Source organism: Capricornis sumatraensis, chromosome 8 (genome assembly GCF_032405125.1).
Source record: "Capricornis sumatraensis isolate serow.1 chromosome 8, serow.2, whole genome shotgun sequence".
In the NCBI taxonomy this organism is placed as follows: Eukaryota; Metazoa; Chordata; class Mammalia; order Artiodactyla; family Bovidae; genus Capricornis; species Capricornis sumatraensis.
This window is the reverse complement of record NC_091076.1, coordinates 83,732,530-83,748,335: the sequence shown is the minus strand read 5'-3', so window position 1 is coordinate 83,748,335 and position 15,806 is coordinate 83,732,530. Positions and strand designations below refer to the sequence as shown.

Below are 15,806 nucleotides of genomic sequence, written 5' to 3'. Positions count from 1 at the left end.
CTGGTCAGCTCACCCCTTTGCTGTGATTCTTGTGAAAAACACGGGCATATCAAGCCGAGCCACTCTCAGCTCACCTTTCTCATCCAGATATACCTTGGGGAGCAGTAAGGAAGCCCTTGGGGGTGACAGCCACAGGGCAACCTTTGGAACCCAGTGCCTCTGCCCGCTGACTCCCACCTCTGACCTGAGGGACCAAGATGCACACACGTGCTTAGTTGTCTACCAGTGGTGCTGAGGGGAGATAGTTGATAGTCTCATTGTTCACATAGAACCAAGGACAGTTTCAGGTGGCATTGAGGAAACTAGATCTGTGTTGTTCCCCCCAGAGAAGTAAAGGGTAAGATTTTATTTGAGTGCGTCATGTTCTTGGAATGAATATAATCTTAACAGGTCACAGCTGGATGCCCTCCATCTCTGCCGGAGACAGAACAATTCAAAGTCTGAGACCTAGGAACTTCCCTGGTTGTCCAGTGGTTACAAACCCACCTGCCAGTGCAGGGGACACAGGTTCGATCCCTGGTCCGGGAAGATCCCACATGCTACAGAGCAACTAAGTGCTCTAGGGCCTGAGCTAGAGCCCTTTTCTGAGCTCTGCAACAAGAAAACTACCACAAGAAGCTTGTGCACTGCAGCTAGAGAAAGCCCTTGCACAGCAGCGAAGACCCAGGACAGCCAAAAAAATAATAATAATAAATTTTCTTAAAAAAAAAGTTAAAAAACAAAAACAAAGTCTGTAACCTGGGAAATAAGTGACACAAAAGACAAGCCCTTCCTGACCCACATGTTGGATCTGGTGAGCCAACTGGATTTAGGATTTACATAATTCCTTGTTTTAACAGCTGCCTCCTTGGTGTGGGGCAGTGTTTAAGTCCTGCTGCTGAAGCGTGAGGGTCCATGTGTGTCTCATGGTGCCTGATGGCCCGAGAGTGGCCATCCATCCGGAAGTGACCTGGCTTCTGATCTATCCTGAGGGCCTGAGTCATTCTGATTGACTCTTCACTCCTGGCTTTGGTGGCACCAGATTTTTACCCCCCACCCTGGCTCAATAAATGAGGGTGTTTGCACTTTAGATCAAAAGTTGTTCCTAAGCAGTGTTCAGTGAGCTGAAACACAAGGCAGCATCTCAGTTTGTTAGGTGGGTGGCATTGTCCCCCTTCTGGGTCCCCTTTGGCCTCTCAAATGCCTCTGAAGATAGTACAGATGGAGAAAAATGATGTTTTGTGTCATAAATGGTATAAGAGTGAAGTATAAAAAAAGGTTTTTATGTTTCAGAAAAAGGAAGATCTACCAAGTATTAAACGCTTTTGGTGTAAAATGAATTTATACAGGAAGGAAGTCAGGGAGGGAGGGAGAAAGAGAAGGAGGAAGGAAACCCAACAAGAGGATGGGGGCAGTGGCCAGTGGGTGGAGCTGGACCAGCAGGGTTTGGTTTCACTTCAGCTTTCTCACCTGTCAGATGGGCATGACGCTGCTTACTTACAGGTGTGGGTGTCCTGGGAATTAAATGAGAAAATGCACAGTGACAGGCACCGTGTAGACACTCCGTCAACCGTCCTCCCTTCTTAAGTCTGGAAACCCTCCCCTCTTGCTGATGCCCGGTTTCTCTGCAGCTGCCCCGCTCCCCAGGGTCTCCCACCCCAGCATCAGATTTGAAAGCTGAAACTGAGTGAACTGGATGGGTCGTAGCTGCCCACCCCAGTTCTTCCTTCTGCTTTTTTCATGCGCAAGCCTCTTCAAGAAGGCATACAATCAAAGTGCCTTCATTTCCAGCACAGCCCCCAAGTCCCATCAGGTAGCTGCAGGGTCATCAAAGAGACTTTTGAGACAAGAGATCCAGATGATCTGCTTCTCGGGGGTCCAGCCTGAGCACAGATAGACCTTCCAGCCGGGCCTCTCAGACTTGTATGTCACACTAGTGCCTGTCTGAGAGCTTAAGGACACACTGCTTAAGGTGGCTCTCTGAGGGGAAGTCCTTGGGTCTTCTCTAGGAGATGGTGGTGATGGTGATGATGGTGATGGAAACAGTGATGTGATGATGGTGGTGGTAGTGATGGTGATGATGACGGTGGTGTGGTGGTAGTGGTGGTGATTCTTCTTTGGCCAAATAAGGCTGGGAGGTGCTAGGATGTACAAAGCTAACCAGGTGGTTAATCTGAGAGTACAGTGTCTGAGAACCTTTGGCCTACCAGCAGGCCACCAGAAATTCCCCACTGTTTTTCACTCCAGAGTCTTTTTTTGTGCTTTTCTGTGAATGGATTTGGGCAACACCAGGCCACCATTCCTGACAGCAAAATTATTAATGAATGTACTCCCAGCAGACATGGGTAGTATCTGGTCTCATCTTCCTGCAAACCCAGAGATGGCTACACACATGGATCGCAGCACAGCCCTGTTTAGTCATGACTCAGCAGTCTGGTGATTAATGCTGCTCTCCCCACAGAACATCGATATCACCAATTTCAGCAGCAGCTGGAGTGACGGCTTGGCCTTTTGCGCTCTTCTCCACACCTACCTGCCTGCCCACATCCCATACCAGGAGCTGAACAGCCAGGAGAAAGTAAGTCCCGCATCCCCACCCCGGTCACCCTCCAGAACACAGGGGAATTTCTCACACTATTGATACATCCAGGGAGCGTGGGGTTTGTGGCCTTGAAAAGGAAACTGGGGTAAAATTCCAGCTCAGATCACAACAGAGGGCAGGTCCCACCCTCAGTACTGTCCTCAACTTCCCTTGTTACCTAGGAAAATGCAGCAGAGACCAGTTGACTGTGTCTGCTGAGAACTTCCTATCACTCATTTTTCAGAGGAGGCCCTGATGGACTGTCACCTTCATGGTTTCAAGACCTTAGGCCAGCATTTTCAACATCGTTTCCAAAGAACCAGAAATCCCTGGCTCAGATAAGCTGGGGAAGCTATTTATCATAGCACACTTCTGGAGATTCTTGATGCCATAAATACTCTAGGAAGTCCTTCATTAGAGAAACCTGTGTGACTCATTTTAGGCCACCCTACGTCAGAGCCACAGAACCTTTTTAATGTTTAATATAATCACCCATAACAGGAGTTGGCAGACTTCCCCTGTCGGGGGTCAGTGGTAGGCTTTGTTGGTCTGTGGTCTTTGTCAAAGCTACTCAGCTCTCCCATCAAAGCATCCAAGTGGCCATAGATGTTTGTCAGTTAATAGGCTTGCTGTGTTCTAATAAAACTTTATTAGCAAAAACAGGCCGAGGGCTGAGTTTGGCCTGTGGGCTGTGATTTGGCAAACCCTGCCCTAGAACATCCTTAAAATCATATTCCACAGAGTTATTCCGGGAAACACTGTCCCAGGCCCTGGACTCATTTACTCAACAGATGTTTCTTGGTAGCTGTCATGCCCAGTAACAAAGGCAGAAGTGGTGGGGTAGACAGTGTCCTTGGGAGGCGGGTGGTCAGCAAACAAGTGAGTAAACTTGCACTGTAAGTGAGTAAACTTAGCACTGTAAGTAAATAACTATAAACTATGACTTCCCTGGTGGCTCAGACAGTAAAGCGTCCGTCTACAATGCGGGAGACCTGGGTTCAATCCCTGGGTTGGGAAGAGTCCCTGGAGAAGGAAATAGCAACCCACTCCAGTACCCTTGCCTAGAAAATTCCATGGACAGAGGAGCCTGGTGTCCATGGGGTCGCAGAGAGTCGGACACGACTGAGTGGCTTCACTCACTCACTCATGGAAAAGCGTGAGAGAAGCACAGGGCGTGGGGTGAACATGGGGACCTGACTTTCGCCAGGAAGGTTGTGGACATCTCTGAGTGGAATTCCAGCGCAGAGCCCACATGAGGGAACCAGTGATACACAGAGCGGGGGAGCCTTCCAGAGCCAGGGAGCATGCCAAAGGCAGGCCCAGGGGAGCAGAGACCAGGGACATGGGGAGGCCGGTGGGCAGATGAGGAAGTCCAAAGGACGAGGTGTGGGGAGGGGTCCCGAGCACGGGAGCTTCTGTCCCCTTGGAGTCTGTGGTGTGCCACCCTCCCAGCACATGGATGCTTCACTTAAACCCATCCTTTGGGGTTTTACTGGCAGCTTCATTATATAGACACGACTAATTAAATCACTGGTCATTGGTGACTGGTTCAGCCTCCAGCCCCTCCCTGCTCCCTGCAAGTCAGGGGGTGGGACTGAATGTTATAACCTCTAATTCCACACTGTCTTTCCAGGGGTTTTCAAAAACTGAGTTATTAACATACACCCAGGTGTTGTTGGAAAGGGTTTGTTATGAGTAACAAAAGACACTTGTTTTGGAGCTTCCCTGGCAGTCCAGTGGCTAGAACTCTGCACTCCCAATGCAGGGGACCCAGGCTCAATCCCTAGTCAGGTAACCAGATTCCACACGCTGCAATTCAGAGTTGGCATGCCTCCAGTAAAGACCCCACGTGCTGCAACTGAGACCCGGCACAGCCAGAAAAACAAACGAATAAAAAGACACCTGTTTCACCTTTATTTCTCTGAAGCCATTTTCAGGGACAGAAAGCAAATATTATTACAAAGGATGCCTCCATGACTCCTACATAGAAAATTACAAAGGCTTTAGGAGCTCTGTGCAGGAACCAAGACAAAGACCAAAGGTGTGTTTCTTATCATAAATCAAACTTCACAGAGGCACCAAGAGAAGACAAGAAACAAGCTTTGAGGACTCCATCCTTGTTGCCAGGGCAGGGCAGAGTGGCCCAGCGAAGGTACCAGGTACCAGGAGGAGCAGCCACAAAGGAGACCAGCAGGGGCATGTGGGGTCCCAGGACCCACGAAGCCTGGGCACTGTCAACAAAAAAAAAATCCATCAGTTGATCAGGGAAGAAAAAGAAAATTTTTATTCAAGCCAAGCTGAGGATTATAACCCTCTGAGGAAGTTTCTGAGGAAGCTCCCAGAACTGTTCTGCCTGTTAGAGGTCAAAGCACAGTCGTACAAGGTTTTGAGATAGAGGGCTGTGCATCAAGGGATGCGACTGGTTTACATGATCCAGGGCTGCTAGTACAGAGTGAGCAGCAGGTCATGGGTCATCAGGGCCCAGGGAAGGTCAAGAAGGAAGGATGTCTCCTAGGGGAGTCTGCTGGTGCCGGCAAGAGTGCCGCTTCTCATGGTTGAGCAGGTATTGAATGTTTCTGCCGATGGAGAGGTTGGTCGAAGCCTGCTGCAGATAGGTCCTCAGGGTGTGAAGTGTTTGACTGCAGCCATGGCGCTTTGTCCTCCCATCAGTGGACATGTTGGAAAAGAATGGAAAGTGTTTGCTTTCACCCTTCGGATCATCTCATTGCTTCCAGATGACGGAAACCACATCATGTCCCCTGGAGGCCGGTGATCCCCAAGATTCACAGCCAGCTGCCCAGATCTGGCAATGCACAGAACAGCTGAGCATCACAGCTTGGTCTCTCTCTTATCCTTGAGATCCAGGGGCGCATGGTTCCAGCACACGGGTTGCCTTTCTTCTCCCTGCTCCAGGTTGCTGTCCTGGGGAGGAGCCAGGTCAGGCTGTGAGATGCTGCAGGTTCACGAGGGGTGAAGGACTTCGCTCCAGGTGCATCCCTTGATGCACAGCCCTCTGTCTCAATATCCTGCATGACTGTGCTTTGACCTCTTACAGGCAGAACAGTTCTGGGAGCTTCCTCAGAGGCTGTTCCTGGGTTATAATCCTCAACTTGGCTTGAATCCTCAACTTGGCTGGAGTTTTCATTCCAGATCGTGCAGCATCACAGCCTCCCCTGATGACCGCTGGCCTCCTGCTTCCTAACTGCCCCATGTGGACGTGCTCTAGGTTTGGCCCCTGCACTGGGAGACCTTGTGTTCATGTTTGGGGAAAGAAACTCATATCTCAGAGTTACCGATGAGGGTTCTCAGAACAATGTGTCAACACAGGCAAATCAAACTGGCACAATTTAAAGCTGAGCACGTGTGTGAGACTCAGCCTGGGGGTGCTCTTGCTGGAGGAGAGAGGGTTGCAAGCAGGGAAGGCTTCCTGGAAGGGATGACTTTGAAGTTGAGTTTCAAAGGGAAGGTGCTAATTTGAATGAAACGATGCCTTTGACCTTCAGGATGAGTGAAGTTCAGCCTTCCTCAATTGGAGCCTGGGTCTGGGGCACTCTCAGTGCAGTGTATTTCTTGGGTTTTTTGGTGAACAGCAGACATTGAAAAGGGCATCAAGAGAGGCCTGTAATGTTTATATGCATGTTAAGTCACTTCAGTTATGTCCAACTCTGTGGAATCCTCTGGACTGTAGCCCACCAGGCTCCTCTGTTCATGGGATTCTCCAGGCAAGGATACTGGAGTGTATTGCCATGCCCTCCTCCAGGGGATCTTCCCAACCCAGAGATTGAACCCACGCATCTTGAACTGTTGGGCAGGTTCTTTTATCAGTAGTGCCACCTGTAAAAAACCTATCAAAATCAGAATCTGAAAAGTCACTTTAGTACAAAGAGAGTATCATGGATTATAAGCCATAGGAAGATAAGAAACCAGAAGAAGAGAAGGAGACACAGTTCTTCTCCCAGCAAGAAAAGTCCCAAACAAGCAAAACTGAAAACAGACGAAGAAAGGCAAGGTCCAGATCTGGAACACACTGAAACGTGGTGTGGTTCTGAGCTGCTGCTTGTTACAAAGAGGAAAACCCTTTGGAAAGAATGTTTTGAGTGGCACAGCATCACGACTGTGGAACCTGGGGCGAGGAGTGTGATCCCAGCCGCTGTGCCAATACCCCTTGTTGTTTTCAGCCTGCAGAGTTGTCCTGTTAAGAGGGTGCTGGACACTTCAGTGTGGTTGAGGAGAAGGAAGCCAAGTGTATCAGCTTGAACAGTTCAGAACATGACCAGCTGCAGGAAAGGCAAGGGAAAGTCTTACTTATCACACCAAGTGAAGTTAGGAACTGTCATTCGCAACCGATGGGACAAGAAATGATGGTTTGAGGATACTGGTTAAAGTCACAAACATGACTAATAAGGGAGCGAACGTGAGCTGTGTGACTAGAATGAAGGGAAGAGAGAGGTGCATGATTCCTGAGTCATTTAACTTAGGAGGAAGTTAGAAGGTCATGCCTCTGTTTTAGAAATCAAGAAAGTGATGGGACTTCCCTGGTGGTCCAGTGGCTAAGATTCCAACCTCCTCAAGCAGAGGTCCCCAGGTTCAATCCCTGGTCAGGGAACTAGATCCCACATGCTGAGACTAAAGATCCCAAGTGCTGCAACTAAGCCAAATAAATAAATATTTAGAAGGAAGGAAGAAACAGTGATGTCAGCAGGTACAGAGAAATGAAGGAAGTCCCTGGAATTAAAGACAGAAGCGAAAAATCGTTCTCCCAAGGTCCAGGATTGAGGCAAGGAAGTCTTTCATGTGATTATATTTAACTAGGTGTACGTATTACTTTTATAACTTTTGATACAGCACTATGATTAAACAAATTGATATATGACAGAAGGTATATGTCCTAAATATTGACAAAGTAAAAAATAACTAACAAAAATGTATCTTTCATGGTCAGGAATCAATCAATAATGTTATTTTTTAGTGACAGTGGTCATCTGTTAATCTTCTTTTTTCCCCCTTAAACTGAGACCACTGTCTGCATACTTGACTTCAACACTTGTGTTTTATAAATAGTAGGTAATCTATATGGGAGTGTCAGTTGGTGTTTATTGCTAACGAAAGCTATATATTCTTGGCTTATAATTTCATTCTGTTTGACTTTTAACCTAGAAAAGAAATCTCTTGTTGGCATTTGAAGCAGCTGAAAGTGTAGGCATCAAACCCAGCCTGGTGAGTGTCCCCCTTTGTATCCATGTGATACTCTAATCCCATGAGAAAGAACTTTATGCCATCTACTAAATAATCTTCACAGCAATGAAGTCCATTACTCATGAGTCCTGATATAAAAGTGTCCAGTTGGTCTGACCACATGTGATTTAGAGTGTTTTCAGTGAAGATTTCACTGTGGATAAATTTCAGTTCTAGACTGAATTATCATTAAAGCCCTGGAAATATGAATACGATATAATTTTTAAAATATCAATACAGAGCCAATCTCTGAAGAAGGAACTGGAAATAACTAGATGCCAGAAATTGAAAGAGGAGTGAAGACCAGAGTTCTGAGGCATGTGCTGGGACTCTGGTCACCCCAGGGTGGGACTAGGGCGGTGGGAAAGGGCCTCCAATGTGTGCAGGCTGTGGTTCGTGCTTATGAAGGGGAAGGGGACCTGGCACTGAGCTCCTGTAACAGGTTCTGTGCAGAGGTCTCAGAGCATTGGTCCTGAGACCTCTGCACATGCTCTGAGACCTCTGCACAGAACTAAGGCTCCCCAAATACTCATCATCTTAGTGAAGGGGAGATAAAAAATTGCCACCTGCCAGTCCAGGGAGGTGATAAGCAAGCTCAGTCTCTACCTGGGATTTCTTTGTGGCCAAAAAACACAAAATCTCTTGTAGGGAAGGAAGGAAAAGCTGGGCCAGATGAGGTTTGGAGTCCAATTTATAAGATCTGCTGCAAGCAATGACCAGTTTATAGTGTCTATGCTGCCAAAAGCTCTGTGGCCCGGAGCACAGAGGCTACTGAAAATACACTCACAATTCAAAATTACAAAGCAGTCGGGAAAATGATCTGCCTGACAATAGGACCTGCTGTACAGCACAGGGAACTCTACTTAGTACTCTGTGATAACCTATATGTGGAAAGACTCTGAAAAAGAGTGACTGTGTGTGTGTGTATAACTGAATCACTTTGCTGTACACCTGAAACTAACACAAAATTGTAATCAACTAGACTCCAATAAAATTTAAACGAAGAAAAGAAAATTATCTAGTCAGCTGGCACCACGAACAAGAGGACCATCTACCAGAATTTGAGATAATAAAACAATAAGAAAGAGACCTCAAAAGACTATGTTTAAACATATTAGAGATCAGAGAAGGAATAAAAATCATAAGGAAGGAACATGGTTTTATTTTTTTTTTAAGATTTTGAAAAGAGCCAAGTAGAAATTTAAAATTTGAAAGTAAAAACCACAGCTGGATTGAAAACTGATTGGATACAGCAGAAAAGAGAACTGCTGAACCAGAAAATAGATCACAGGAAATTACCCAGGACATATAACAGAGATTTTTAAGATGTAAATGTGATAGGGGTTTTATTAGTTAATAGGTTTTCAACTTTAAGAAATGGAAAACCCAACTAACGGTTGCTTCAACCATGAAGATTTTTTTTGTAGTTTCAGGAATGGTTCACTGCTTAATATAACCAAGGCCCACAGAGTGTCTTTACTCTCTTGGTTCTTTGTCCTCTTATTTGTCTCTCTGTGGCTGAACATGGCTGCCAAGCTCCAGACATCACTCCCATCTGTAGGGCCAAAAGTGGGGAGGAAAGGGTGCAGTGAGTGCCTGACATCCCCTCCTTTGATTAGGAAACCAAAAGGCTTCCCAGAGGCCCTCCAGCTCTGTGGCAGTTCTCTGTTGCGTGGCCACCCCAGTCCCAAAGGGATTTGAGAAGGTAGACATACAACGTTTCTCATCCTCTTTAGTGGGAAGCCTGCGTGGGAAGCCTGCAAGGGAAACAGAGGTTGGGACCAACTGATAGTGTCTGTCACAGAGCTTAAGAGGCATGGAAGATAAAATCAGACCATGTCCAACTCCCATGGCCAGTGGGAATTCCAGAAGTAGAGGAAAGAAAACATGAAGAGAGATAATATTTGAAGAAGTGGCGCCTGAAATTTTCCAGAATGACGAAAGGCCACAGATTCTTAATGGAATCTCAAACAGGATAAATAATACAAAACATCCATCCAGACACATTGTAATGTAACTGCAGAAAAAGCAAAGAGATAATCTACAAATAATTTATACTAACCAATAATAAAAGAAACCTAGTAGAAAACTATCAAAGTCTGGAATAGGCAACTCACAAATGGCCAATAAACATTTAAAAACATGTTCAGTGATTAGGAAAATCTCAGCTGCAATAACAGTGAGAAATATACTTGTATAACCTCAGAGGGTGAAATGAAAAGGGAAAAAGACCAGGGGCTTCCCTGGTGGCGCATCGGTAAAGAATCCACCTGCCAATCCAGGAGACATGGGCTTGATTCCTGGGGCCAGGAAGATTCCAGTGCTGTGGGGCAACTAAGCCCACGCGCTACAGTAACCTCAGCTATTGAAGCCCGCACACCCTAGAGCCCACACTCCAGAGCAAGAGAGGCCACTGCAACGAGAAGCCTGCGTATGGCAACGAAAAGGAGCGCTTGCTCACCGCTAGAGGAGAGCCTTCGTGACAGCGAAGACCCAGCGCAGCCCAAAATAAAAAATAAATGAAATTTTGGGGAAAAAAAGGAAAAAGACAACTATCATAGGAATTTTAATACTATAGTTATAACAGTGTTATCCTAACATGTTTGACAGAATGGACAGTTTTTAAAATATATACATAAATATATTTCTTCAAATAGTAAATGTAACTATTTCTCCAAAACACAGAGAAAGAACTAGAACTTTAGCCATTAAAGAAGTGCAATTCATTGTTTTAAATATAGTCACACACACACACATAAACAAAAAAATACCAGTCCGCCCAAATTCCACTGAACCTATGAGAAACAGATGTCCCTATTGTGCAAACTCAAGTCTAGAGAATTTAAAAAGAAGTGGGGGGACTTAATGTCTGGCAAGGATGGAGTAGCAGGAACCTGATTTGTCTTCTGAAACACTAAACAGCCAGGGAGTTGTCGTTGTTCAGTCTCTAAGTCGTGTCGGACTCTTTTAAACCCCATGGACTGCAGCACACCAGGCCCCTTTATCCTCCACAGTCTCCCAGAGTTTGCTCAGATTCATGTCCACTGAGTCAGTGATCCCTTGCAACCATCTCATCCTCTGTCATCCCCTTCTCCTTTTGCCCTCAATCTTTCCCAGCAACAGGGTCTTTTCCAATGACTCAGCTCTTTGCATCAGGTGGCCAAAGTATTGGAGCTTCAACTTCAGCATTAGTCCTTCCAATGAATACTCAGGGTTGATTTCCTTTTGGACTGACTGGTTTAATCTCTTTGCTGTTCAGAGGACTCTCAAGAGTCTTCTCCAGCAGCACAAATCGAAAGCAGCTAACAAGTAACCAGAGATCATTTGCTTAAGAAAAGATATTGAATATAATGAGAACTTGTTGGAAGACTATATTCTACACAGAATATGGTTTTCTTTGTATGCTTGCATGCCAAGTCACTTCAGTCATGTCTGACTCTTTGTGACCGTGTAGACTGTACCCCGCCAAGCTCCTGTGTCCATGGGATTTCCCAGGCAAGAATACTGGACTGGGTTGCCATGACCTTTTCCAGAGGATCTTCCCAACCCAAGGATCGAACCCCCGTCTCCTGTGTCACCTACATGGGCAGGCAGGTTCTTTACCACTAGAGCCACCTGGGAAGTGTTACTGTTAATATTTGCTTTTTTAAATTAATTTTTTTCCCTATTTTTTCATCTCATGTACTACTGAAGTTAGTGAATGCTGGGAAGCAAATGAGATCATCTTGTTGAGCTAATCATCAGAGCCAGCGATTTTATTTGTACAGAAGTCTCTGAGGAGCTACTGACGAACATCATTGTGGATCTCACAAACATTTAGGAATGTGAGCAGTTTAACCAGTTCATGCCATCAAGAGAATGGAAGCTTCCTGCATTATTAAGTTTACTTTTGTATCATGAGATGCAGTAAAAAATAATATACTTAATTACAAGTGACATTTAAAAACTGCACCTAATCAGAATTGGCAGCAGTAACAATCCTAAGTCTTTGGTCAAGTTCTATTATTAGATTAGTCAGGAAAAAAATTCCCTTATATGTTTATATTCTAGCAAATATAGGCTTCTGCATTTTTTAGAGGATTAACAAGGATAAGAGTTTTTCCAAGTGAAAACACCACAGTGTTCCCCCGAGTTGAGAATGCATTTCTTCCCCGCCACGGTGTGAGACAGAAATTTCACTCACTGCATCAGTCACAGGAAGGGTGGAGAAAGAAGAGGTGTGGCCTTGTTGCCGCCGCTGTTAGAGTAGCCAGAACGGGTGCCCTCCAAGGGTGGATGTGTTTGCACTGGTGAGGCAGACATGCCCATACCAGGCCGTGTGGTCTGTGAGGGTGTCGCTTGCTGAGCCTGTGTGTCCCCCAGAATGGTCACTCCTCACACAGACTAAGGTCTTCAGGTCACCTAGGAAGGGAGGTCTTCACAACTCAGGGTTTTATAGGGAGGTTAGAATGATTCCTTAGGTGAGGCTGAACCTGTGCTGTCGCATAAACTTTATAGAGGCTTCTCTGTACCAGGCACTTTCTGTGAGTTGAGTCATGGTCCCTCTCAGAAGTCCTATGACATAGATGCTCCTTACATGAGGAACACTGCAATTTTGTGGAAGGGCACATAGCTTGTGAGTAGCCAAGACAAGGGACAAGGAGGCTATCCGACTCCAGAGCCCACGTCTCACCCCTCCATGACCCTGCATCTGAGCAGCCATGCCAACCTGGGCTCTTAAAGCACAATTTACTTATAGTCTATCAAGCGCATATGTGTTATATTGTAATTTATCTGATTATAGGGCTTATCTCTGCGCTTCTCTGGTGGCTCAGACAGTGAAGAATCCACCTGCAACCTGGGAGACCTGAGTTTGATCCCTGGGTTGGGCAGATCCCCTGGAGAAGGGCATGAAAACTCACTCCAGTATTCTTGCCTAGACTCCTGAGAGCAAGAAGCCCTATCTTTTTTTTTTTTTAATTTATTGTAGTGAAATACACATAACATGGCTTCCCTGGTGGTAAAGAATCTGCCTCCCAATGCAGGAGACATAAGAGATGAGGGTTCAATCCCAGTGTGGGAAGATCTCCTGGAGAAGGGCGTGATGACCCACTCCAGTATTCTTGCCTGGGAAGTCCCAGGACAGAGGAGCCTAGCAGGCTGCAGTCTATAGGGTCAAAAAGAGTCGAACACAGCTTAGCAACTAAACAACAACAACTGTGAGTAAATTTGATTGATTGATGGCTGTTGAGCCAGCCTTGGATTCCTGAGATGAACCCACTTGATCATGATTCAATTTGCTAATATTTATTAAGGATCATTGTGTTTACATTTTAGTGAGAAATTGGTATTCTTGTAAAGTCTTTGTCCTGCTTTTGGTATCAGGGCAGTTCCAGCTTCACAGAATGAATGAGGAAGTGTTCCCTCCTCTTCTGTTTCCTGGAAGAGATTGCGTAGAACTGGTATTATTTCTTCCTGGACTGTTTGATAGAATTAACCAGTGAAACCATCTGGGTCTGGTGTTTTCTTTTTTTGGAAGGTTTTTAGGTACTGAATCAAGTGTCTCACACTATTGGATTTTTATTGATCCAACATACTCTGTCTTCTCCTGAAAGGTGTTAACTGATTTCTTCAAACATGTTCAAACGTGATGTTGACAATGCACTAAAACAGATTAAAATTTAATTATTGTTGGGTTCAAGCATGCCGGACAGTCTGAGTAAAACTGAATATTGATTAGACTTTAGAATCCTCTCTGAGCAGGAAGACATGTCCTTGCCCCCAGGGGGGTTTGCCATCCCTCCAGCCTCTCAGGCCATCCCTGTGTTCTCAGAGCTCACCTGCGTCCCGAGAGCACGATTCCTCATCGCTTCTCCCTGTGTCGTCATGTTAGCAACCCTCGTGTTATAAGAATTTCGGCTGTTTGTGCATCTGTCTGTGCACACAGAAGGAGGCTTTTCCTCCTTGTCTTCTGTGAACGCATTGTTTCTCTTTTCACGTTGCTGTAGGTTCCTGTGTGGGGTGTTCCACGTGCTCCTTTTCCACCCTTCCCTCAGACCGATGATATGCTGATTTCTCAGCCTCACCAGTGAGAAAAATCAGTCAAATATATTTAGATGCTGAAACAGAAGCTAAATGGCTGGTTCCATGCCTCAGCCAGTTCTGTCCGTGCCCAGGAACAGATGTTCTGAGCTCAGCCTGCTTTTCCACTGTGTCTCTGCTTCCAGCTTCATGCCAGGACCTTCTCTACTATTCTTTCATGACCACAGAAGAATCCGCACTCAGCCCCAAGATGAATTGTTGAGTAGTGTGGTGACACGAATTTCAGGAAAGCCTGGCTGAGCAGTAGACAGAGCACCATCCTGCCGCTGTCAGTCCCGGGCCTCTGCCTGTGCTTGCTTGTGGTGGATGAAATGAGGGAAGACAATAAAACGTGGACTGGTGACCCTTTTGCCACTGGTGGCCCTCTGGTCAAATAGCTTTTAGCCGGTGTAGGGCTTTTGTGGCACAAATAGCAGAAACAGTACCACACAGATGCTCACTGCAAAGAAGTGACCACAGTCACAGCCTGTGCTATTAGGATGGGACAGCTGTTCTCTGGACAGTGTATATCCGCTAAATGACGCAACACAGCTGTGTGGAAAATTGAGTATGAAAAATGTTCAGTGACAAAGCACAGGGTATGCAGTGACAATGTGGGAGGACATGGGTGTGTGTTCAAATGTAGCTGGGAGAAGTGGGAATCCTCTCACAACAATGGAATCATAATGACTCTTTTTAAAACTTTTGTTTTATTGATTGAAGTAGAGCCAATTTAGAATGTCCTGTTAGTTTCTCCTGTGCAACAAAGTGATTCAGTTATATACACATTCTTTTCCACGTTCTTTCCCATTTTTGTTTATCCCAGGATACTGAATATAGTTCCCAGCGCTGCACAGTAGGACCTTGTTGTTTATCCATCCTGTATGTAATGGTTCACATCTGCTAATCCCAAACGCCCAGTCCTCTTCTCCCCGACCCCTTGGCAACCACAGGTCTTCTCTGTGTCTGTGAGTCTGTTTCATAGATAGGTTCAGTCATGTCACTTTTTAGATTCCACGTATAAGTGATATCATATGCTATTTGCCTTTCTCTGTCTGATTTACTGCAATAATCTCTAGTTGCATCCATGTTGCTGCAGTTGGCATAATTTCATTCTTTTTAATGGCCAAGTAATACTCCGTTGTGTATATGTAACACATCTTCTTTATCCATTCCTCTGTCGATGGACATTGAAGTTGTTTCCTTATCTTGGCTACTGTGGTTAGTGCTGCCTAGACCATTGGGGTGATGTATATTTTTGAATTAGAGTTTTATCCAGATATGTGCCCAGGAGTGGGATTGCTGGATCATGTGACAACTCTTAGTTTTTGTTCAGAATTTTTCTTTTTTCAGAACTTTCTTTTAATGCTCATTGTTAAAATTTGAGAGGGCCAGGAGATCATGTCTAATGTTCCTAAAAGCATAGCATCTCCTGAATAAGCAGGAAGGAAAAGCTTTTCTTTTTCCCACTGAGCACCTTTAGCACTGGCTGGATGTTGCCTGCACCTGCCAGCCACGTGGAAAGGTCCGGCGGCACCCGGTGACCTCTGCCCTCTCCCACAGGAGCTCAGTGAGTTGCTACACACGGACCGGCCTGACTGGCAGAGCGTGATGCAGTATGTGGCCCAGATCTACAAGTACTTCGAGACGTAGGTCCTGCATGTCCCACACCCACTGTGTCTCCTGGATGCACCTGGTCTGTGCTGTCAGCTGCCCACTGTCTGGATTTCCAAGGCAGGCTCCACCTGAGTCCGACACACAAACAAGAAACAGCGGGGTCTGCCGCACCCACCCTGAACCCTGACACGTATGGACTGTAAGTCGGGGGTCCTGCTCCCAGGGGCCCCCTTCTCCTGTGGGAGCCCCGCGATGTGTTCACTGGAGCTGCCCTGAGTCTCACGACAAACATCTAAACCCATCATTTTTCTACTAAGAATCCTGGCTTCTGCCT

At 46.0% G+C, this 15,806-nt stretch overlaps 1 protein-coding gene across 4 annotated transcripts in view; it reads left to right on the top strand.

Annotated features, from left to right (window-relative positions):
• Nucleotides 1-15,508, top strand: part of SPECC1 (sperm antigen with calponin homology and coiled-coil domains 1) — a 144,724-nt gene extending 129,216 nt beyond the window's left edge. For 2 of the 4 annotated variants that reach the window (XM_068975991.1, XM_068975989.1), the window contains exons 12-14: nucleotides 2,441-2,557; nucleotides 7,718-7,777; nucleotides 15,419-15,508. In XM_068975991.1, coding sequence (XP_068832092.1) covers nucleotides 2,441-2,557; nucleotides 7,718-7,777; nucleotides 15,419-15,508 — 267 coding nt within the window. The remainder of the gene's footprint in view (nucleotides 1-2,440; nucleotides 2,558-7,717; nucleotides 7,778-15,418) is intronic. The other 2 variants (XM_068975993.1, XM_068975992.1) reach the window with 2 other exon arrangements.
• Nucleotides 15,509-15,806: the final 298 nt, after the last annotated feature.